This window comes from Dendrobates tinctorius, unplaced genomic scaffold (genome assembly GCF_039654945.1).
Source record: "Dendrobates tinctorius isolate UK_male_01 unplaced genomic scaffold, ASM3965494v1 ptg000035l, whole genome shotgun sequence".
NCBI lineage: Eukaryota > Metazoa > Chordata > Amphibia > Anura > Dendrobatidae > Dendrobates > Dendrobates tinctorius.
Window position 1 is genome coordinate 39,644,532 of NW_027361703.1, and position 26,084 is coordinate 39,670,615.

The window sequence follows — 26,084 nt, forward strand, 5'->3', positions numbered from 1 at the left end:
AATACTCACCCACGATCCGAAGCAGTCCACGAGTGTGTCCCACGACGATCTTGGGTAGAGAACTGCAGCATCAGCTGTTGCTGCCGTTCTCTACGGGCTGCAGGAATCCAATGACGGAAGGTAGGTATCCTTCCGCACTGTATTCCTCCGCCACTTAAAAAAAAAAAAAGTCCCTAGTCTCACTTTATGCCATTGCTGCGTGGGAATTAGGGACTTTTTTTTTTTAAGTGGCGGAGGAATACAGTGCGGAAGGATACCTACCTTCCGTCATTGGATTCCTGCAGCCCGTAGAGAACGGCAGCAACAGCTGATGCTGCAGTTCTCTACCCAAGATCGTCGTGGGACACACTCGTGGACTGCTTCGGATCGTGGGTGAGTATTTTTGTGGTTTGTTATGTTAATATTTATTCCGTAAAAGACAATGGCTTCGGGGAACAATGTGACAAGTATTGGTAAGTATGTTACTCTATGTTATATGTACTGTATGTCTATGTATGTATTGTATGAATGTATTGTATGTAGTATGTATGTAGTATATATGTGGTATGTATGTAGCATGTAGTATGTATGTAGTATGTATGTAGCATGCATGTAGCATGCAGTATGTATGTAGCATGCATGTAGTATATATGTAGTATGTATGTAGCATGTAGTATGTATGTAGTATGTATGTAGTATGTATGTAGCATGCATGTAGTATATATGTAGTATGTATGTAGCATGTAGTATGTATGTAGCATGCATGTAGTATGTATGTAGTATGTATGTAGTATGTATGTGGTATGTATGTAGCATGTAGTATGTATGTAGCATGCATGTAGTATATACACTCACTGGCCACTTTATTAGGTACACCTATCCAACTGTGTGTTAAGACTTAATTTCTAATCAGCCAATCACATGGCGGCAACTCAGTGCATTTAGGCATGTAGACATGGTCAAGACAATCTCCTGCAGTTCAAACCGAGCATCAGTATGGGGAAGAAAGGTGATTTGAGTGCCTTTGAACGTGGCATGATTGTTGGTGCCAGAAGGGCTGGTCTGAGTATTTCAGAAACTGCTGATCTACTGGGATTTTCACGCACAACCATCTCTAGGGTTTACAGAGATTGGTCCGAAAAAGAAAAAAAATCCAGTGAGCGGCAGTTCTGTGGCCGGAAATGCCTTGTTGATGCCAGAGGTCAGAGGAGAATGGGCATACTGGTTCGAGCTGATAGAAAGGCAACAGTGACTCAAATTGCCACCCGTTACAACCAAGGTAGGCAGAAGAGCATCTCTGAACGCACAGTGCGTCGAACTTTGAGGCAGATGGGCTACAGCAGCAGAAGACCACACTGGGTACCACTCCTCTCAGCTAAGAACAGGCATCTGATGGCTACTTTCAGCAGGATAATGCGCCATGTCATAAAGCTCGAATCATCTCAGATTGGTTTCTTGAACATGACAATGAGTTCACTGTACTCAAATGGCCTCCTCAGTCACCAGATCTCAATCCAATAGAGCATCTTTGGGCTGTGGTGGAACGGGAGATTCGCATCAGGGATGTGCAGCCGACAAATCTGCGCCAACTGTGTGATGCCATCATGTCAATATGGTCCAAAATCTCTGAGGAATGCTTCCAGCACCTTGTTGAATCTCTGCCACGAAGAATTGAGGCAGTTCTGAAGGCAAAAGGGGGTCCAACCCGTTACTAGCATGGTGTACCTAATAAAGTGGCCAGTGAGTGTATGTGTTATGTATGTAGCATGCATGTAGTATGTATGTAGTATGTATGTAGTATGTATGTGGTATGTATGTAGCATGCATGTAGTATGTATGTAGTATGTATGTAGCATGCAGTATGTATGTAGCATGTATGTAGCATGTATGTAGTATGTATGTAGTATATATGTAGTATGTATGTAGCATGTAGTATGTATGTAGCATGCATGTAGTATATATGTAGTATGTATGTAGCATGTAGTATGTATGTAGGATGCATGTAGTATGTATGTAGTATGTATGTAGTATATATGTAGTATGTATGTAGCATGTAGTATGTATGTAGCATGCATGTAGTATATATGTAGTATGTATGTAGCATGTAGTATGTATGTAGTATGTATGTAGTATGTATGTAGCATGTAGTATGTATGTAGTATATATGTGTTATGTATGTAGTATGTATGTAGTATGTATGTAGTATGTATGTGGTATATATGTGGTATGTATGTGGTATGTATGTAGTATGTATGTAGTATGTATGTAGCATGTAGTATGTATGTAGCATGCATGTAGTATGTATGTAGTATGTATGTAGTATTTTTTTTTTTTTTTTTTTTAACATTTAACACATTAGCCGGATGATGGGACTACTACTGTCCCATCATTGGCTAATGTGTCAATCACTGTCATGGTAGCAGGCATCGCCAGATGGGACTTGTAGTCCCATCGGACGATGCTTGCACAGACCCCCGGACATCAGCACAGCCCCCCGGCAGGCCGGCACAGACCCCCACAGGGTGCACAGACCACCGGCAGGCCGGCACAGCCCCCCGGCAGGCCGGTACAGACCCCCACAGGGTGCACAGACCACCGGCAGGCCGGCACAGCCCCCCGGCAGGCCGGTACAGACCCCGGGCAGTCCACACAGCCCCCCGGCAGGCCGGCACAGCCCCCCGGCAGGCCGGCAGAGACCCCTGGAAGGCCCGAAATGACGGCGCATCATGATGCGCACACACCGTGCATCATGATGACGTCAGGCTGTCAATCAACTTTGAACTTCCGATTCCGATGCCGACTTCCGATATTGAAAAAATATCGAAAGTCGGTATCGGAATTCCGATACAGCAAGTATCGGTCGATACCCGATACTTGCGGTATCGGAATGCTCAACACTAGTCATGACCCTGAGATTTTGTGCAAGCCTCTGTGAGAATATCGGCAATATTTCTCATCACTGTTGGGATGTTGCGCTTCATACACACAGTCAGTATTTTCATTTAATAGTTTTATCCATAAGCAGAAATGTGTGCAAAAAATAAGAAAATGGCAAAATATTTCCATTGAGTTGCATCAGATTCAATCTTGGTTTAAGTGTAGAAAAATGGATGCAAAATAGTGATCAAACCCTTGCTACGTATATGAGATCCTTAGATCTTGGTGATGCATTTCCAGATATCCTCTCTCTGGGGGAAAATTGCAATAAATCTGTCGCTTTTTTGTATTGTGAAGCTTACCCCTTTGATGCTCAACATTTGAACCTTTTGAGCCTCAAGAAAAAAATTATAAGGGAATCCCCCCTGCTATCAATTGGTTTTTCTAACACTGCAGTAAGCTTATGTGCAGATGGACATTAAGGCTCCTCCAAGCACCAGAGCCTAGATGCAATTGCCACTACTCCAACCCTACAGTTACGGTGCTGCCGATATTGCTTGAGTCAACCTTTTTTATAGCAAAACCAAATACAAATTGATAACCGTGATGTCCAAACAGGTATAGAATCCTTCATTACAAACCACACAGAACAGAGTCTCTTCTTTCCATTTTGGGCTTTCTACACATTTTTAGAATAAGGCTAGGACTACACAGGAACTTTGGCTGTGACACCTGTCATGCGATGAAAGTTCATGAGGTGTTGCTGATGCATCATGGCACAAAACAAGTGAATGAGTTCCCATTGCGATTCTGAAGGTACAACAAATGCAAACAGCAAGTTGCAAGAAGTCCAAAAAAGTGGGACTTCTTGCAACTCAATTGCCACAGTCAAAGTACTCTTGGGGCTGTAGTAAGATTTAATTTACTTTTAATGCTCTTCCATGTATCAATGATATCTAGAGAATTTTGATCACACAACAGGTATTGCAGCCAAACTCCTCATGTAGCCGTAACCTAAATCAAATCTTTTTGAAGCAAAGATGTGGGTCCCTGTATCATGCCACCCTTGGTTCGGGTAGTGTAACTCTTCTGAAAAGTCCCTTTTAAAAAATGTTTGACATGAGCCACCAGATATCACATCACATTTTCTAAGCCTTAGCTTCCTATATATTCAGACATGGCTTGGGGGAGCATTTATGCAGGGGGCATTTATGCACATGTAATCAAAGTACATGTATCACAGTACGAGGCAGTTATAACATGGCAGTTAGACAGGGCAGGAGACAGGTAAGACATTTATATACATCTACTCCCTGTACATTTGGATTACAACAAATATATACCATATGCATTTGTGTAATTTATATCCTGGCCGCTGCATTAACACACATCCACCGCCCTGGCATTAACTCTCTACACTCCATCCATATCGGCCCCTCGCTCCTTTCCTCCCCTATGTATAGCACTCACGCTCTTTTCACATTGTTAAATTGCACAGATCCAGTCAGTCCCACCATTCAACATATGAGACGCTCTCACAAATCACTTAACCATCTGCTCACTCTTTTTATCCTCCTTCTCCTAGTCGCAGGAGACATTGCTCCCAACCCTGGTCCCCCATGTTACAGAAAGTCAAACCCTGCAACTGCTACACTCAGAAACCCCTCTAATCTTATTAATATTCCCTGCATGCCATCTGTCTCTCTTAATTGTGCACTTTGGAATTCTCGATCAGTGTGTAACAAACTCTCCTTCATTCATGACTTTTTCCTTTCTAATTCTCTAATCCTTCTGGCTCTTACTGAAACCTGGATCCAGCAGTCAGACACTACCGCTGCTGCTGCTCTTTCATACGGGGGACTATAATTCTCTCATACCCCAAGATCAGACAATAGAGCAGGTGGAGGCGTTGGTCTCCTCCTATCACCAAAATGTACCTTTCAGGTTATCCCTCAACTACCCTCACTAGTCTTCCATTCTTTTGAGGTCCATGCCATCAGACTCTCCACCCCCTTCTCCATGCGAGTGGCGGTGGTGTATCGTCCTCCCGGCCCTTGTCAACAGTTCCTGGATCATTTTGCCACTTGGCTTCCACATTTTCTCTCCTGTGACATCCCTACCCTCATCATGGGAGATTTCAACATTGCTCTTCCCCTCTCCCCATCTGCTACTCGCCTTTTATCTCTAACCTCCTCATTTGGCCTTTCGCAGCTTAAATAATTCTCCAGCGCATGAAGATGGAAACTCCCTCAATTTGGTCTTCTCTGGGCTTTGTGCAGTGGATGATTTTGCAAAATCCCCTCTCCCGCTCTCTGACCACAATCTTCTTTCATTCTCTATCAAGAACTGCAAGGCTGCTCAGGTCACCCACACTGTCCATACTTATAGAAACATACAGGCCATTAACACCCATAAACTTATGAAGAACTTGCAGTCTTCATTGGCCCCTATCTCCTCCCTCTCATGTCCTGATTCTGCATTGAAGCATTACAATGAAACACTTCAAAGTGCCCTCAATGAATTTGCACCCCCTATAAATAGAACACCACAACACAGACGGCGACAACCCTGGCAGACCCTGCAAACACGTTTCCTGCAGCGGTGCTCCAGGTGCGCCGAACGTCTGTGGGGAAAATCCAGTCTACACTAAGATTTCATCCATTATAAGTTTATGCTTAGAACATACAACACTGCCCTTCACCTCTCCAAACAAACCTATTTCAACACCCTCATCACCTCACTGTCCAATAACCCTAAACTTCTCTGACACTTTTCATTCTCTACTCAACCCAAGAGTACAGGCCCCAACCACGGAGCTCCAAGCTGACGATCTGGCCAATTACTTCAAAGAAAAAATTGACCAGATCCGACAGGAAATTATCTCCCAATCACCTCATACTATGCACTGTCCTCCCTCCCCCACTGCATCTAGCGCACTCTCTGAATTTGAACCAGTCACAGAAGAAGAAGTAAGCAGGCTCCTTGCATCTTCTCGCCCAACCACTTGCACCAGTGACCAATCTCCGTCACATCTCCTCCAGTCCCTTTCCCCTGCTGTCACCCCTCTCTCTCTTCTGGTATCTTTCCCTCCTCATTTAAGCATGCCATCATACATACACTACTTAAAAAACCATCCCTCCACCAAAACTGTGCCGCTAACTATAGACCTGTCTCTAATCTTCCCTTCATCTCTAAACTCCTGGAATGCCTGGTCTACACCCATCTTATCCGCTATCTCTTTGATAACTCTCTTCTTGACCCTCTCCAATCCGGTTTCCATTCTTTACACTCTACTGAAACTGCCCTCACTAAAGTCTCTAATGATCTACTAACAGCTAAATCAAATGGTCACTACTCCATGCTAATTCTCTTGGATCTCTCTGCAGCATTCGACACTGTGGATTATCAGCTCCTCCTCACTATGCTCCGTTCCATTAGCCTTAAGGACAACGTTCTCTCCTGGTTCTCCTCCTATCTCTCTGACCGCTCCTTTACTGTATCTTTTGTTAGTTCCTCCTCCTCTCACCTTCCCCTTACTGTTGGGTTTCCTCAAGGATCAGTCCTAGGCCCCCTCCTCTTCTCCTTGTACACTGCCCCTATTGGTCAAACAATCAGTAGATTTGGTTTCCAGTACCATCTCTATGCTGATGACACCCAATTATATGCTTCTTCTCCTGACATCACGCCAGCCTTTCTAGAAAACACCGGCGATTGTCTAAACACTGTGTCTAACATCATGTCCTCACTATATCTGAAACTGAACCTGTCAAAGACTGAACTCCTTGTGTTTCCTCTCTCTACTAATGTACCTATACCCGACATTGCCATTTCCATGTGTGGTTCCACTATTACTCCCCAGCAACATGCCCGCTGTCTTGGGGTCATACTTGACTCCAAGCTTTCCTTTGCCCCCACATCCGATCACTGGCTCGCTCTTGTTATCTGCACCTCAAATACATTTCTAGAATTCGACCTTTTCTTACTTTTGACTCCGCAAAAACTCTTACTGTTTCTCTTATTCATTCTCGTCTCAACTATTGTAACTCTCTTCTAATCGGTCTCCCTCTTACCAAACTCTCCCCCCTCCAATATGTCTTGAATGCTGCAGCCAGGATAATATTCCTCACCAATCGTTACACCGATGCCTCTACCTTGTGCCAGTTATTACACTGGCTACCCATCCACTCCAGAATCCAGTACAAACTTATTACCCTCACCCACAAAGCCCTCCATGGCTCTGCACCACCCTACATCTCCTCCCTCATCTCAGCCTACCACCCTACCCGTGCCCTCCGTTCTGCTGATGTCCTGAGGTTATCATCCTCAATAATCAGAACCTCCCACTCCTGTCTCCAAGACTTTACACGTGCTGCGCCAATTCTTTGGAATGCACTTCCCAGGTCAGTACGATTAGTCCCCAATCCCCACAATTTTAAGCGTTCCCTGAAAACTCATTTATTGAGACTGGCCTACTGCTTCAACACATTAACCTAATCTATCCCTGAGTGGCACAGTCAAAAGTTTTACCATAACCAGGTTCCCCGCATCATGTTCCCACATGCTTTATGCATCCATTAGTCCTCTGTATCTGTACTGTTACACACTTAACATTATGGCTGGTCCAAACAACCAGGCAATTGTTACCACCCACCTTTCGTGTCTACCTTTTTCCTCATAGACTGTAAACTTGCGAGCAGGGCCCTCATTCCTCTTGGTATTTGCTATAATCTATTTAATTATTGTTATGCTGTAATGTCTATTGTCTGTACAAATCCCCTCTGAAATGTAAAGTGCTGCAGAATATGTCGGCGCTATAGAAATAAAATGTATTATTATTATTATATAGAGTATTTAAAAACAACATAAAAATACAATAATTATTATTACTATCATAGAACATAAATTTTAAGTAGGAGAAGGTGGCGTAATGTTAACCGATCATAATTTTTCAGCTGTCAACAGGCTCATCTAAAAATTGCCTGCACAGCTTTTTGTCAAAAATATCTACGAATACGTTTTATGTACAGAAGAACAGAAAATATACTTATAAGGTTGAGCTGCAACACAATAGAATCCGTCAGATATATATCTGCAGTTACATTTACTGCTCCATGGAGAATGTGCAGTGCTTTAGAAATGTAACACATTAGTAGCCTGTCAGCATTAAATATAATTTACAGGATAATGCAATCTTACCAATTTCCCGGGAAATCTGTGTAAAGGCTTCAACTCCACTTTCTCCATAGTTCCCTTCTGAAGCTAATGTTGATACATAATTCCATCCCAGTGCCGTTACGATATCAACCATTGCTTGAGCTTGATAGGAGTCAGGTGGGACCACGCGTGAAAAGAAGTCATATCTCGTGTTGTCACTTAGTTCCGGGGCTGTGGATGCATAGCTGATTTGAGGTATCTATTATGAATACAGAAAATGTATTTTCATCACTAACATTGTCAAATTTTAATTTTCTAAGATTTCTTTATTAAGGTATTCATCAACTTTATGAGATATATTTGAAAAAGTTTAGATTTTTTACATTTTGTTACTTTTACAACATAAAATTATTTTAGTGTTTATTGTAAATATTACCCAGAATATAAAACAGCAAAGCAACTTCTATCCAGAAGAGGAACTACCAAGGAATGCAGTGAGATGTGAGTCTAACCTAATTGAGTTTTCTCAGAGGAGCTGCTCTTTGTGCCAATTTGTTGTACGATTTGAAGCTTCCATTGTCAGTATGTAGACTGTCATACGAAAGTTCAGGGGAAGTGGACTCATACTTAACATTCAAGGTATACTTCACATCAGTTAGGTTAGGTGATCACAATGCTGATCCATTGGGAATTACATGCCTTTATGTTCTCTGGGGGTCACCATCTCAATCATCAGATTATGATGAAATTGCATTTACTGTACCACTTATTTTCTCCAAGGGGAAATAGAAACTCAGATCAAGGATAATGATGACAACACAACTCATGTCACACAGTTATACAGTATAAGTTCATAGTTCAGCCTTCCTTACTATATACTGATAATTAGAGATGAGCGACTTTGCCTTTTTTCGGGTCGAGTCGGGTTTCACGAAACCCGACTTTCGCAAAAGTTGGGTCGAACGAAATTGGCTGATTATCGTGAAAAGTCGAAGGCCGACTGAACATGAAACCCAATGTAAGTCAATGGGGAAGAAAAGTCGGCAGTGAGTGGAGGACAGGAAACACACCTAGAGTGCCCATTTTAATGCCAAAAACATCAATTCTTATTCCTTAAGCTTGTCAACCTTAATTTACTTTTTAATAATAGTTAAGCATTGAAAACTGGGCGTTATTTGGCTAAAGTTGTGGGGGGGGGTAGTGCTGGCTCCAGATTTTCATGGGCCCAGGGCCAAAGAGTGTCACTGGGCTCCTTTAACACATGACACAATTCATGATCCTCTGATACGGCAGAGAAATAGTGGTACAGTACAATGAAAAATACTTCAATTCTTACATCACATGACTGATATCCATTTTAAATTCTCCAATAGCTCCAAAAACAGACAGTATATTCCTCCATACAGTATTATGGCCACCGCATAGTGCATCATACAGAGTAATGAGGCCCATATATTTCTCCATAGAGAATCATTGGTCCCATATAATGTTCGATACAGTATATGATGAGCTCCACATAATGCTACAGTATATGTTGTTCACCATGGATGAAGCTCCAGTGTCTTATGGGCCCAAATAATGCTCCATATATAATGGGCCCCATTTCTAATGCTCCAGTGTATAATGGTTCCTGTAAATGCTGCTCCAGTGACTTATGTCCACCTTTGGAATGCTCCAGTGTATGGTGGGCCCCAGATATCATTCTCCAGAGTATCGTGCTCCCTAAAAATTGCTCCCAACCTTTAAAACAATTAAATAAGTCTCCTCGCTAGGGAATCCCTGTACTCTGGACTCCTCCTCATCCCCGTCTTCCATCTCTCTGCACTTGGACTGTTTAGGCAGAGGGCGTACAGACGTGATGTCATCGCACTCTTTGACCAGAATGTCACTGTCAGGAAAAGTGTTTGGTTTCCGGGGGCAGTATGGTTGCAAAGCTGAACCTTAAAGGAATGTCCAGAAGGACACCACCAGGAGTGGAGCCTGCGGCTTAATTGGACTCAACACGGTCAACCTCAACCATGCCATCCACAAAAAAGCTGCACAGATTTCAAGCTTAATTCCGTTAACGAACGAGACTCAGGCATGCCCCTGCGGTCCGCGCCCAGCTTACTAGAGGGACATGCGAGGTTTTGGCACGCGAGATCGGCCAATAACTGGTCTGTCATGCCCTTACATGTCCGGGGCTGCACGCGTGCTACAATATAAGAAGAGGTGGAAAAAAACACTAATGTGCGACTATAGATCCAGTAAAAAATGGAATATCTTTATTAAGACAAGTATGCAGTACAGGACAAAGACAGTGTGGAATGGTGCATAAAAAACAACCCACGCAGTGTGAACTAAATGACAGACCCACCTCAGGAATTCATCATATTGTATTCAAATCAGTACAATTAAGTACATAGGATGTACATCTGTAGACACCTAAATACCTACATGCATCATATGAATCCCAATTAGTTATATCTATCCATAATCAAACAATCCTCAACCACATGTCACAGCATCAGTATGAGCCCATAAATCGCTATAGCACAAATAACAATTAAGTGCTATACAAGAGGAGGTTAGAGTGTGTATGGGGTATAGGTTCCTACACAATCCCACCATACCGAGATGTATATAGTATGACTCTGGCCATGGTCCCAATCCAAGTCTCACTATGCTCAATTCCCACTATTAGAGAAACCATGGCAGTTTGAATCTCACCAAATGGAACCGGTGGGTGGGGGGATCCTGGGGGGGTCCATGCGTCTGCCCCGACGCGCGTTTCGGATGCTCGTCCTTCGTCAGGAGGGGCAGACGCACGGACCCCCCCAGGATCCCCCCACCCACCGGTTCCATTTGGTGAGATTCAAACTGCCATGGTTTCTCTAATAGTGGGAATTGAGCATAGTGAGACTTGGATTGGGACCATAGCCAGAGTCATACTATATACATCTCGGTATGGTGGGATTGTGTAGGAACCTATACCCCATACACACTCTAACCTCCTCTTGTATAGCATTTAATTGTTATTTGTGCTATAGCGATTTATGGGCTCATACTGATGCTGTGACATGTGGTTGAGGATTGTTTGATTATGGATAGATATAACTAATTGGGATTCATATGATGCATGTAGGTATTTAGGTGTCTACAGATGTACATCCTATGTACTTAATTGTACTGATTTGAATACAATATGATGAATTCCTGAGGTGGGTCTGTCATTTAGTTCACACTGCGTGGGTTGTTGTTTATGCACCATTCCACACTGTCTTTGTCCTGTACTGCATACTTGTCTTAATAAAGATATTCCATTTTTTACTGGATCTATAGTCGCACATTAGTGGTTTTTTCCACCTCTTCTTATATTGCTTTGGCGATGGATCTGTATTTAGGTCCTATGTAACAAACGGAGACACCCAGGTGTGGTACACATCATGCCAGGAGTATGTTCTCTTAGTTTGTTTTTGTTTATGAGTATTTTTCTTGATTTACGCATGCTACAATGAAAGGACCAGCGTGTATCGCTTACAGGTGCGGATAACACGCTGAACCCCATTAGTGATGGGGATCTGGGATTACAATTCTTCCCCGCAAACAAGCATTTCCCAGTAAGTGCAGGTCAACCGTAATTCTGGAATTAGGCCTAAACGGCATTCCAGAAAGAATGTGAAAAAATTAAGTGTCCAAACCACAGGTGCTGTAGCTTGCTTAACAGCTGGGCTCCTCTGCTGAGTATCACACAGTTCTTACATAAACAGGCGACATAGCTTGGTTCACGGGTGGCCAACTCTGCTGAGTAGCATACACAGTTACTAGGCCCAAAGTATTAAGTGGTGTAAATGCAGTAAAAACTGGTTCTTTCATAAACAGGCGGCATAGCTCGGGTTCACAGGTGGACTCCTCTTTTGAGTAGCAGACACAGTTACTAGGCCCAAAAGGTTTTTCAGGACAATATGCGGTAAAAAAATTATTAGAAACACACACGGTGTAGCTCCTTCACAGGTGTACTACACCGTTGGCTACCAGACACCGCTACTATGCCCTAAAACTGTCTATTATCATTGAAAACCATTATTAATGTGAAAAAAAAAACCGCTTTTGTTTAACGAAACGTTCTCGAATGGAAACTCGAACAGCCGAATTTTAATCAAAGTGTAGTTCGACGAACGGATCTAACACCGCCCAAAACAGCTAGAATTTGAACTTGGCCAACATTTCCACTCAAACGCCACTCATCTGTAATCAGGAGGCAGACTCAGACGGTCTCAGGCACAGTATGGATTCGAAAAGATTGCAGAAAGTTGAGAAAGGGGACAGTATCACCGGATAACAGGTATAAATAGCAAAGATTAAACATTTAAAATCTCCGTGTTTATTTCCGGAGTACGACAAAGACACTCACAGCCTCAGTATGGATTAGACAACAATCTAAAAAGTAGAAAAAAGGAAATGTTTTTGAAGCGTACACCAGTATACACTGTTGGGGTATTTTTAAATCTTCATATATATTTCTGTCTCAGTAAGACAGTCCAGACTCTCCGCGAGAGGAAAAGAGATGGATAAAAGTACAGACTTAAAGTCGAGTGATTGCAGAAATTTAGGAATTACTAATCTCGGGAAAAACTCCCTGGAGAATTCTCAGAGGCGATGCTGACCCTCAATTACTTTGCGTGTGGAGACAGCGAAAACAGTTCTTTGTGAAGAAAGGGTTGCTGTATTGCAGTACTGTTGACCTCATCACCGTTACTCATCTCCATCAAATTTTGATCACAGGGAGAGATGTAGACATGGTCCTCACTGCCTATCATGATCTGTCAGGTAACTTTGCAGTGCAAAAGACAGAAGCCACAGGCTGTAGGCGATTCTATTGGGTTGGCATGAGAGGGAACATTTAAAAATGTGGGCAGGAATGTCACACGTCTGTGAGTAGGAAAGCTGATGATAAACCACTGCATCTCATTGTGACTCAACGTCCATAAGAAATGGAAGTCATTGATCATCTGAAGCTAGAGCCTGGCCAGCAGGACAGGGCATAGCTACGTCTTAACCATCATCTATCAGTTCACCAAATTTGTAGTGGCAGTCCCAGGGAAGGATTTGACAGCCCAGACTACACAGCGGAGGAGCAGGGAGAGGTAAATATTGCAAATGCTGGGGCCCTGCCCAAGCAAGGGGGGCCACTCGTGGGCGTCAGTACTGGTTCTGGGCCCCTCATAGTATGGCGGTGTCTGACGGCGGTTGTGCACCCCTACCGTCAGAGACACTTGATTGCACTATGAGGGACCCTGTGCCAGTGCCGGCGCCCAAGAGTCAGCCCACCTACCTGTCCAGGGCAATGGCAATCGCACGGTTGCGTGCGCTAGGTGGTGACCCCTGCCATGGGGGGGAGGCAGCCCAGTTAGGGAGGTTTAAAAAATGGCATATGTTGATGTTGGACATTCAGCAGCTGCAAATGGAGGAATTGGAGAAGTCCGAGGAAGAGGAGGACAAAAGCGAGCCATTTTTCTGGCAACCTATGTGTCATCAGGGGAAGGTGGGACAAAATCCTTTGAAACCCATGCATGGTTCATTTTAATGAAGGTTAGATCATCAACATTTTGGGTCAAAAGACGGGTCCTTTCTTCTGTCAGGATAGAGCCAGCAGCACTGAAGACTCTTTCCAATAGCACACTAGTAGCAGGGCAAGCGAGCTCCTGTAAGGCATATTGTGCCAATTCAGGCCAGGCGTCCAGTTTAGAGGCCCAATAGTCAAAGGGGAATGACCTGTGAGGGAGAACATCGATATGGGACGAGAAGTAGTTTGTAACCATAGTTAACAACTGCTGTCTCCTGTCACTTTCAATCGATGCAGTATTACCAGTCATGTGAGCGGGACTTGAAAAATCAGTCCACAACATGGTCATGAAACCCCTGTCTCCAACGCCACTTCTGATGTGTGCACCATGAACACCTCTTCCATATTTCCCCCTATGGCTCGTTGGAGAACCATCACTGCTGCTGTGTGCTGGGAATGCCTCAAACAAATGGTTTACCAGAGTTGCTTGTTTGTTAGCCAATATTAGGTCAAGGTTCTCCTGTGGCAAGATATTTTGGAATTTGCCTTTATAGCATGAATCCAGGATGCTGGCCAACCAGTAGTCGTCATCGTTCATCATTTTGGCAATGCGGGGGTCCCTTTTTAGGATCTGCAAGGCTTAATCTGACATGTGGGCCAATGTTCCAGGTGTCAATGATGCACTGCGAGTGCTGGGTGGAGGAGCACTTTCTGGCAAATCCACATCCCTCTAGTCACGCACAAACCCTGTACCAGACCTTGCCACGCCAACTTTTTCTCTTGCCCCACGAGAAGCATCCTCCTCCCCTAAATAATCATCCCCATCATCCTCCTCCTCCTCTTCCTCTTCTTCCTCCACCTTGTCCAGGAGAGATCCCGGAGCAGACAATGGCTGACTGTCATCAAGGCTTCCCTCCTCCTCTTCCTCATCCTCCTCGGCTGCAGACGCCTGCTCCTTAATGTGCGTCAAAGTTTGCATGAGCAGACGCATAAGTGGGATGCTCATGCTTATGATGGCATCATCTGCGCTTACCAGTCATGTGCATTCCTCAAAACACTCAAGGACTTTACAGAGGTCTTTCAGCTTCGACCACTGCACACCCGACAACTCCATGTCTGCACTCAAAGTGCCTGGAGATGTATCCTCCCACAAATGCATTACAGCCTGCCTCTGTTCGCACAGCCTCTCAACCATGCGCAGGGTGGAGTTCCACCTTGTTGCAATGTCGATAATTAGGCAGTGCTTGGGAAGTTGGAGCAATCGCTGCAGCTTCTGCATACGACTGGAGTGTATGGGCGACCGGCGTATGTGCGAGCACAGTCTTCGGACCTTCTGGAGCAGGCCTGTTAACTCCGGATAATTATTGAGGAAGCACTGCACCACCAGGTTCAAGGTGTGAGCCAGGCAAGGTATGTATGTGAGTTTTGAAAGGGCTATGGTGCCACAAAATTCCAGCCGTTATCACAAACTACCTTGCCTGCCTCAAGATGTAGACTGCCCAGCCATGACTCAGTTTGTCGCTGCAAGTAGTCGGCCAGTACCTCCGTGGTGTGTCTGTTGTCGCCCAAACACATCATCCTCAACACAGCCTGCTGACGCTTACCACTAGCTGTTCAATAGTGGGACACCTCGTGTGGAACACTGGCAGCTGCGGATGGAGTGCTCGTGCGACTGCGCTCAGTGGACAAGCTTTTGCTTCTGGAGGAGGAGGCGGGTCGAATGCCTACACCCAACTGTTTCCTATACCGTGGGCTAGGCAGCACTGTCCCACCGCCACTGTCCCCTGTGGACCCTGCATCCACCACATTAACCCAGTGCGCAGTGATGGACACGTAACGGCCCTGGCCATGCCTACTGGACCATGCATCTGTTGTGAGGTGCACCTTTCCACTCACTGATTGCTTGAGTGCATGGACAATGAGGTCTTTCACATGAAGGTGGAGGGCTGGGATGGCTTTGCGAGAAAAGTGCCGACTGGGTAGGTCATAGCGTGGTACTGCATAGGCCATGAGTTCGCAGAAAGCTTCGCTTTCAACCAACCGGTAGGGTATCAACTCTAACGAGATTAGTTTGGCAATGTGGGCATTCAAACCCAGTGTACGCGGATGGGAGGATGAGTACTTTCTTGTCCTATTCATAGTCTCTGGTAGGGTGAGCTGGACTTGAGAGCTGCATATGGTGGAACTAGCGGTGGACATGGCGAACTGAGAGAGGGATGATGATGGTGATGGAGTTGGTGTTCTTTCTGATGGCCTAGATTCAGTTTTTCGTAGCAATAACTTTGTGATTCCCTGACTGCTTTGGCCTTTCAAGGACACCTCAACATTTGCTGCTGGTGGTGTGCTAACCGGTGGGCTTACAGTGGGGGAAATGATGTAGCGTTGCTGACTACCTTCATTGGGAGCAGTTGCACATGTGGTACGTGAGGTTTGGTAGTCTGTCTATGCTTGCAAGTGCATGGTGGTTAAATGTCTAAGCATGCAACTGGTATTCAAATTTCTCAGATTTTTCCCTCGGCTAAAGGTCTTTGCGCACTTCTTACAGATAACCTTTGCCTGATCATTAGGATTTTGTTCTAAAAAGTGCCACACTGCACTCTTCCTACTATGGAAAACATTTTGAGGCCTTGCACACAGTGCTAATTTGACCGTCTGGCCTAGCTGTCCTGCAACTCATTTGGTTTTTGTAACCCATTTTTGGACTGCTCCGGGCATGCCAGATAACAGCTGTTGTGATGTCGATGCCTGCTGCGGATGCTCCTCCTCCTCTTCTGAGCTATTGGCAGTGGCACCCTCTTCCCCCAATGGATGCCAATCTGGGTCAACAACTGGGTCATTCATCACCTCCTCTTCAATGTCATGTGCACCTTCCTTGTGTCACCATGTAAGGTTGTATAGTATGCGGGAAGGGGCACCTGAGTTTCATCAGGGTCAGATTCTGGCTCAGTACACTGCAAGGACAATGTAGTGCTCAGAGTGAATGTACCAGCAGATAAATCTAGCAGTGGCTGTGCATCAGTGCACTCCATGTCAGATTCTTCTTGGACTGGGTAATTCACGATTTGACTTGATAACCCAGGCATGGCATGTGAAAAGAGCTCCATGGAGTAATCTGTAGTGTGGCCTGCGGCATCCTTTACTTTTGGTAGGGTTGAAGGACACAAGGAAAGGTGTGGTTCCTGACCATGAGCCTCCAATGACGACTCAGTGGTTTTATTTTTTGAAAGTTCAGAAGAGGAGGCGATAGAACTGGAGGCTGTGTCAGCAATGTAAGCCAAACCTTGTTCCTGAAGCTCCAGCTTTAAAAGCGGTTTACCTACTCCCAGAAAAGGGAGCCTTCGAGACCTTGTGGAGCCAGACGATGACGCAGGCTCAATACCTCCTGCATTAGGTGCTATTGTGCTTTTGCCACTACCAAAAGATCCAACACCATCATTACCAGCTGGCAACCCACGCCCACTTCCACGGCCTCTTCTAACACACTTCCTCATTTTTGGGAAAATGCACCCAAAATACCACGAGCAATATGGTACTGTAAAACAAGGTACAAGGTGTATATAGTATTGGGGAGAATTTGAATCTCCCTACAGACTTGAGGACACTGAACTATTATCTCAGGCCCAGTGTAGATTACACCTCAATATAACAGGCTGAAATTGGATGGTGTATAAAATGTCTATATAGGACTGGGGAGAATTTGAATCTCCCTACAGACTTGAGGGCACTGAACTAATATCTCGGGCCCAGTGTAGATTAGACATCAATATAACAGGCTGAAATTGGATGGTGTATAAAATGTCTATATAGGACTGCGGAGAATTTGAATCTCCCTACAGACTTGAGGACACTGAACTATTATCTCAGACCCAGTGTAGATTACACCTCAATGTAACAGGATGAAATTGGATGGGGTATAAAATGTCTATATCGGACTGGGGAGAATTTGAATCTCCCTACAGACTTGAGGACACTGAACTATTATCTCAGGCCCAGTGTAGATTACACCTCAATATAACAGGATGAAATTGGATGGGGTATACAATGTCTATATAGGACTGGGGAGAATTTGAATCTCCCTACAGACTTGAGGACACTGAACTATTATCTCAGGCCCAGTGTAGATTACACCTCAATATAACAGGCTGAAATTGGACGGTGTATAAAATGTCTATATAGGACTGGGGAGAATTTGAATCTCCCTAGAGATTTTAGCAAGCTGACAATGATGCTCTCAGTCCCAAGTATGGCAGCAGGCAGCCTAATAAGCAGGACTGCTGCACACAAAAGTGTGGGAAAATGAACGCTTGGTAACTGGGCAAAAAAGAGGATGAAAACAGCAATGCAGCTATCAGGGAGCCTTATAAGGCAGCCTAATAATCAACAGAGCTGATGCACCAAAATATAGCCTCCCCTTGCACTGCACACTAACTGGTGTGTTGTACAGGCAAAATCGCTAGCAGCAGAAGCAGGTTTTTGTATCTTCTTCCCTGCCTAATGCTCTCCCTACAGAATCAGCAGCAGCTCTCCCTATTCTGAGATCAGCAGAAGCAAGATGGCGGTCGGAGTGCACGCCCTTTTATAGCCCCTGTGACGCCACACAAAGCAAGCCAATCACTTGCATGCCCTTCTCAAAGATGGTGGTGACCGCTGCCTATGTCATCGCGTTGCCCACAGTGTGCGTCCTCCATCATTGGCTGAAAAAGGGCGCTGAAGCATCATTTGAAACTCGACTTTGGTGCCATGGTCGCTGACCTCGTGGCCGACCTCACGCTATGGTCGGGTTTCGTTTCATGAAACCTCGACTTTTGCAAAAGTTGGCGACTTTTGAAATTGACCGACCCGTTTCGCTCAACTCTACTGATAATCTATTTGCTAATATACAGTATACATCAGAGGAGACATCATAACAGTGTTACCAGAGCAAGTTGAAATGTTACTTGAAATACCAAAAAAGAGGAGCAGTCAAATAATGAAAGCACTTTCATTACAGTATAAAGACCAAAACAAATGGAAGCAGATGCAACTAAATAAATAATAATACATTTTATTAGTAATTTATGTGACATAAAAGGTATAACAATGGGGAGAGATGTGACAAAGAGACCCCATCAATCCAGGGACCCAAACAAGGCAAGGAGATACACGTGATTCTCATAAAATTAGAATATCATTAAAAATTTTATTTACTTTAGTTTTTCATTGCAAAAAGTGAAACTCATAAATTATATAGAGGCATTACAGAGTGATCTATTTCAAGTGTTTATTTCTGTTATTGTTGATGATTATGGCTCACAGCCAATGAAAACCCAATAGTCATTATCTCAGTAAATTAGAATACTTTATTACATCAGTTTGAAAAATTATTTTAAAATCTGAAATATTGGCCTACTGAAATGTATGTTCAGTAAATGCACTCAATTCTTGTTCAAGGCTCCTTTTGCATAAATGATTGTATCAATGCGGTGTGGCATGGAGACAATCAGCCTGTGGCATTGCTGAGGTGTTATGGAAGCGCAGATTGCTTTGATAGCAGCCTTCAGCTCGTTTGCATTGTTGGGTCTGGTGACTCTCTTCTTCTTCTTGACAATACCCCAATAGATTCTCTATGGTGTTAAGGTCAGGAGAGTTTGCTGGCCAATCAAGCAGAGTGATACTGTTGTTTTTAAACCAGGTATTGGTACTTTTGGCAGTGTGGACAGGTGCCAATTCCTGCTGGATGATGAAATTTCTATCTCCAAAAAGCTTGTCGACAGAGGGATGCATGAAGTGCTCTAAAATTTCCTGGTAGATGGCTGAGCTCACTTTGGTCTTGATAAAAAAACAGTGGACCTACCCCAGTAGATGACATGGCTCCACAAACCATCACTGATTGTGGAAACTTCACACTAGACCTCAAGCAGCTTGGATTGTGTGCCTCTCCACTCTTCCTCCAGACTCTGGGACCTTGATTTCCAAATTAAATGCAAAATTTACTTTCATCTGAAAACAACACCTTGGACCACTGAGCAACAGTACAGTTCTTTTTCTCCTTGGCCCAGGTAAGATGCTTCTGGCATTGTCTATTGGTCATGAGTGGACTAACACAAGGAATGCGACACTTGTAGCCCATGTCCTGGATAGGCCTGTGTGTAGTGACTCTTGAAGCAATGACTCCAACAGTAGTCCACTCCTTGTGAATCTCCTCCAAATTTTTGAATGGCCTTTTCTTAATAATCATTTCAAGGCTGCGGGTTATCTCGGTTGCTTGTGCACCTTTTTCTACCACACTTTTTCCTTCCACTCAAATTTCCATTACTATTTTTAGATACAGCCCTCTGTTAACAGCCAGCTTCTTTAGCAATGACCTTTTGTGATTTACCCTCCTTGTGGAGTGTGTCAATGACTGCCTTCTGGATATCTGTCAAGTCAGCAGTCTTCCCCATGATTGCGGAGCCTACTGAAACAGACTAAGGCACCTTTTTAAATGCTTAGGAAGCCTTTGCAGGTGTTTTTTGTTAACTATTCTAATTTACTGAGATAATGACTTTTGGCTTTTCATTGACTGTAAGCCATAATCATCAACATTAACAGAAATAAACACTTGAAATAGATCACTGTTTAATGACTATATAATATAGGCATTTTACTTTTTGTATTGAAGAACTGAAACAAATTAACTTTTTGATGATATTCTAATTTAGTGAGAAGCATCTGTACTTGCAAAATCCTAGTGAAACATATGGTAATCAAAAGTTATCAAAACATCATTAGATCATCTAGCCATAAGTTGGCATAAAGAGAGCATAGCAAAGTATAAAATAAAAATAGCTTAAGGGGTAAAAGGCAGTCTATGCAGCATAGTCACAATAGAGTCCACAATAATAAGTTTCAATGGATGATAAATTATATCCAGTGTTAACTGCAGTCACATGCAAAGTGCTCAGCTGGCCAACATAGTAATAGTTAGTAACTATAACTGGATGGTAAAGAGTAACCAGGGTAGGCATTAGGGGCAGCCCGATTAGGCAGCTTCCTAGGGTGCCCGCACTACCAGGGGCTCCCAGCTAGTGGCATGCTGCATACCACGTGGCCGCTATGAGGCCATGAGTCAGGGGACCCCCGCCGCTGCATTCAACCATATCAGCAACATTGTGTCACGATCAAGGCCAGTGTTTGTTCCTTGTTATTCTCTCCCTGGTCTGGTAATGCAAGGAGTAAGTTTCTCTGCTTTGTTTTGGGATCTGTATTGCTATTTCAGTCCACTGTTACCAGCAGCCAGCGTCAGTTATAGTTCCTGCCCCCTGGTTTGAGCTGCTGACCCCATTACACCCTGATTTGTCCTCTGCCCGCTTACTCCTGTTTCCCCGCTTGGCTTAGAGTTTGCTCCCCGTTCTTTGACTTCTTGGTATGTGACCTGGCTTGCCCTCTGACCTGACTGTCTTACATCTCTGATATCTCTGCTACTGGCTGGTTCTGACCTTTCTGGCTTGCACTTGACCACGTGTATTGTGTTTCCCTCTGGTACTGCGTTTCCTTGTTTCCTTACTCTTGCTGACCCGGCTCGTCTGACCACTCTCTCACTACCAAGTGGTTCCTGTGCTGCCACACTGTGGTGCTATGCTGTGAGTGCTGCCTCTCCTACCTCATTAGCTCCCCCTGGTGGAGGCTGTGCTATACAGCACTGCAGTATCATTACACATAGAAGTTGATAGAGTTGAACGCAATAATGGAGAAAAGAGCATCAGATGACGCTTCCTCCCCATCATTCCTCGCTCTTCCTCCACATCATTCTGCCTCTGACAGAGCTAGTGTGCGATGACATCACTTGCACACCCGCAGTTTGCCGGGCAGTGCAGCTGCTGAGATGCTCTGCAGAACCTGGAGCAGCGGGGGAACAAGCATGTGAGGTGAGTATTGTGTTTTATTTTTATATATCAGTGAATGAGTACGTTCTGGCCATTAAAATGTAGGACTGCATTATATTCTATGGGGGGCTACCTTATATTGTATTGGGGGGCTACATTATATTCTATGAGGGGGCAGAAATATATTATATGAGGGAGGCTGCTTTACATTCTATGGGGGGGCTGTATTATACTATAGAGGGGCTACATTATAATCTATAGGGGGCTACATTATATTCTATTAGGGGTTCTTTGTTATATTCTATGAGGGGGCTACATTATATTCTATTAGAGGTGCTATATTATATTCTATGGGGGGGCTACATTATACCCTGTGAGGGATGCTGCATTATACTATATGAGGGAGCTGCATTATATTCTATGGGGTGCGTTATATTCTATGTGGGCTACATTATCTTCAATGAGAGTGTTGCAACATACTATATGGGAGCTGCATTATATTCTAAGGGGGCTGCATTATATTCTATGAGGGGACTACATTATATTCTATGATTCAGTTTATGGTAAGATGATTAACTTAGGACTGTGCGGGGGAGGGCAAGCAGTTGCAGTGTACACACAGTTTTACAGCAAAACACCATATACACTGTAATTAACTTTTGACAATCTTTTCATACATCAAATATTGACCATTTGCAAAAAATATATATGTAATAAGAAATGATAGGTAGATAATATATACAAATACAGAAAGAAAAATATAGCCGCAGGCCATAGTATTGGTGTAGCATGTACAGCTGTCAAATTGTACTAGTAAAGCTTGTATGTACACAAAACCAGATGTGCAGTTAAATGTCTGCATTATTTTTTAATTTATTTTTAGAAATTTCCATTGCTTTCCAAAAAATGACAAACTGAAAAATCCTATGTACTGTATGTACACGTTCAAAAAGTCAGCAACAGGGTACTGTATTGGTGTGGCATGTATGAATGTAAAATTTGACTAATAAAGCAAATATGCCCCCCAAAAAATTATTTGCAACAAACACACTTTGTGATGTAGACAGTCACAGTTACATGAATCTGAAAAATTGATTGAATTATGGAAACCTGTGAATTGCATAAGAATTGGCATAAATTAGAAACAATGTGCTCCTCTCTAGTAATATCTTAAGTTGCTAGTATGTACTGTATGCATTGAATCTATATGTGATGTCTGCATTGAAGAGCCTTCCTTTTTGTACTGTACTTTGTCTTGTTGCAAATAATTTATATCAGTGAAATGTCTCAAGTTCTTTTTCCACATCTCTAAAATGAATCCACTCAAAATGAGCCATGAACTCAAAATGAGAGGTGAAATGGGTTTGAGAATAAAATGGATGAACCACTTGAACCGAATGAAGTAAGGTACATACTTATTTTTCATAAAACAAAGTTATTTCTATTTCTATTTCTGTCCAATGTTTCTCTTAAGTAATTGTTCAGCATTTTGCATATTGCATAACCACGCTTTTATTAAATGTTCAAGTGAAGTGTGGTCTGTGATTAAGCTTTTGAAGGGATTCCTCAGGGTTTAGAGACTGAACATTCACAGGGTGACAGCTGCAGTTACTGTCTTCTGGCCAACAGTGACATCTGCAACTTGCCATCTGCCAAAAAGAGCAAGCTATCTGGCCAATCCTTTTACCTTGAAGACACAGATGTTTTTATTTTGTAATGTAGCTAGTGACATCTAAGTTGAGGCTCAGGGGCCCAGATGCATTATGATGAGCCTTTGTTAACATCCTGACGATCTGATTATCATTTATGGATGCAATGAAGATGTGTAAATTGTATGTTTTAAGCAGCATAATAATGTCAAAACACAACATAAGAAACTAATATTTATTTTCTTGACAGAAGAAAATAAAAGATATTGTTATGTACAGGAAGGCAATATGGTCACAAGTTACATTCAACAGATTATTCTGAATATTATTGGTATTTTTTTTAGATTGTGACTGCCTCTTAAACAATATTAGTATTTAACTGGTATAAGTTTGATTAAGGTATTTGGGTGTGCATTTGCTTAGTTCCAGCAAATAATAGGCCACTCACAGGAATCAGCCAATTTTTTTTTAGTTAATGTCCTGTATTCTTTCAGAAGCATGGGTTATGCTGTAAATGAGAAGTTTCAATTACTTTTTTATGACCATAGTAAAGGGGTACTGCAAAAGAAATCAAAAGGGTTTTTTAAACTCAGGCCCAGAGTGGCCTAAACAAAATGGTGTGTGTGAAAACTTAGACTAACTGGTCATAAAGATGATCACAAAATCAAGGACGACATAAAGCAAAAAAGACCATGTATAGCAAAACAACATGTGTAGATCATTCCCTCCATGTAACCTACACGTATGTCACATATTGATTGCATTGAGCAAGCTCAGGAAACAAGCCTTTTCCATATACAGTGGCATTCAACAATGTTAATGTTTAGTATTGAATAGGCAACCTCAAACATTATATATCAGAAATTATAGCTGGTGTAAATAAATGTGGTGAGGCATGTGATCTCTTATGCCTACAGGTGGATGCGCACATAGCACATATTGTATAGTAAATACCACCTGTGTTTTATCAGAGTACCCCTCAATCATAGGCACATATGACTGATGTATGAAAAAAAAATATTATTATTATTAATTATAATAATAATAAAGAGATAGTATGTACTATGATGTATTCCTAGCTGAGAGGAAAGGCATGCGGTGCAAAAATTGAAGGAAAAGAATTGCCTATGGTTAGAAAAGTTACCTACAACCAATAAAAATAATTAGGATCATAAATACAAATACCCTGTAGAGGTAATGATCAGTAAGTCTAATGTAAATAATTCAGTCCATGTTAAGATAAAGTGGTGGAGCAACACAATAGAAAAATGTACAGAGTAGAAAGATATGAGTGTATAGACAGATCAATCAATCAAGTAAGGTAATAGTCCAGTCTTGTGCTACAGAAGACAAGGAGAGATAAAGAGAATGCCAAAAGAACTGCATATGGGGTTACTTGGGTGGCCCTGGATGAAAGTGCGGCGCACACTCCGACACTCGTTTCGGAGTGAATCCTTCCTCAGTATTATTACTGTACATAGTCTTTTTTTTTCATTTTAAAAATTGCAAAAAGGAAAATGGGCCCATGCGAACATTTGAGTCCCTTGGAGATGTGTGCTCAGAAAACTTTGGCCAAGATTTAGGACCTTAATTAGCCTGTTAGGGTTATAGCTTTTTCACTATTGTTGTTAGGAAGGGCCATGTGATACAAATTTCCTAGCTTTATAAAACCCAGCCTTCTTTAACCTTGTAAAGAAAACAACAGCTAAGGGTTTTTCTAAGCAACTGCCTGGCATTCACAAAATTAAAATAGTAGAGGTCCACAAAGCAGGAGAAGGATATAAGAAGCCAGCAAAGTGATTTCAAGTTGCCCTTTCCTCAGTTTAAAATTGTAATTAAGAAATGGCAGTTAACAGGAACAGTGGAGAACAAAATAAGGTCTGGAAGACCAAGCAACATTTCAGTGACAGCTGCTTGAAGGGTTGCTAGACAGACAAATCAAAACCCCTGCTTGACTGTAAATGACCTTCAGGAAGATTTAGCAGGCTCTGAAGTTGTGGTACATTGTTCTACTGTTCAGAGACAGCTGTACAAATATGGTCTTCATGGGAGAGTTATCAGAAGAAAACCTCTCCTGTGTCTTCACCATAAAATCCAGTCATCATAATATTCAGCATCAGGAAAATGAAAAAGAACATCTAAACAAGCCTGATGCATTTTGTAAAAAAAGTTCTGTGGACAGATGAGGTTAAAATAGAACTGTTTGGCCACATTGATCAAAAGGTATGCATGTAGAAAAAAGGGCACAGAATTTCAGGAAAGTACATCTCGCCAAGCATTCAGCATGGGAGTGGATCAATCCTGCTTTGGGGTTGTGTTGCTGCCAGTGACAAAGGGAACACTTCACGATGGAGTCAATGCAATGAAATTTCAACAAATTCTTGATGGCAACATAACATCATCTGTAAAAAAAAAAGCTGAAGTTGAAAAGAGGATGGCTTCTACAAATGGATAATGATCCTAAACATGCATCAAAATCCACAATAGACTACCTCAAAAGGTGAAAGCTGATGGCTTTACGATGACACTCATAGTCCACTGATCTGAACATCATTGAAAATCTGTGGCTAGACCTCAAAACAGCAGTGCATGCAAGACAATCCAGGAATCTCATAGAACTGGAAGACTCTTGGCTGTCTACAAAAAGTGTTTACAAGTTGTGGTACTTGCAAAAGGGAGTAGCACTGGGTACTAACCATGCAAGGTGCCTAAACTTTTGCATTGGCCATTTATGCTTTGTGTAATTTTTAAAATGTCAAAGATGAAAATATATTTTTTTTTGCTTACAAAGGATATACAAAGCAAATGTGTCATCTTTAACTTAAGGCTTTTTAGAGATTATTTAATTTTCAACTTGCTTAACTGTACACAATAACAGTAATTATGGCCAGGGGTGCTGAAACTTTTAAATGCCACTGTATATGGGGTTTCAGCTTTATCTGTACTCTTTAGCTGTCTCTAAAGCTCCCGTTACACACTGCGATATTGCTAGCAATATCGCTGTAAAGTCACCGATTTTGTGACGTTGCAGCGATA

The 26,084-nt window shown here is 42.8% G+C and overlaps 1 protein-coding gene across 2 annotated transcripts in view; it reads right to left on the reverse strand.

The window, feature by feature from the left end:
• The window catches only part of GRM8 (glutamate metabotropic receptor 8), a 1,729,433-nt gene that overhangs the window by 1,143,728 nt on the left and 559,621 nt on the right, over positions 1 to 26,084 (reverse strand). For both annotated transcript variants that reach the window (XM_073573421.1, XM_073573422.1), the window contains exon 3: positions 8,053 to 8,269. In XM_073573421.1, coding sequence (XP_073429522.1) covers positions 8,053 to 8,269 — 217 coding nt within the window. The remainder of the gene's footprint in view (positions 1 to 8,052; positions 8,270 to 26,084) is intronic.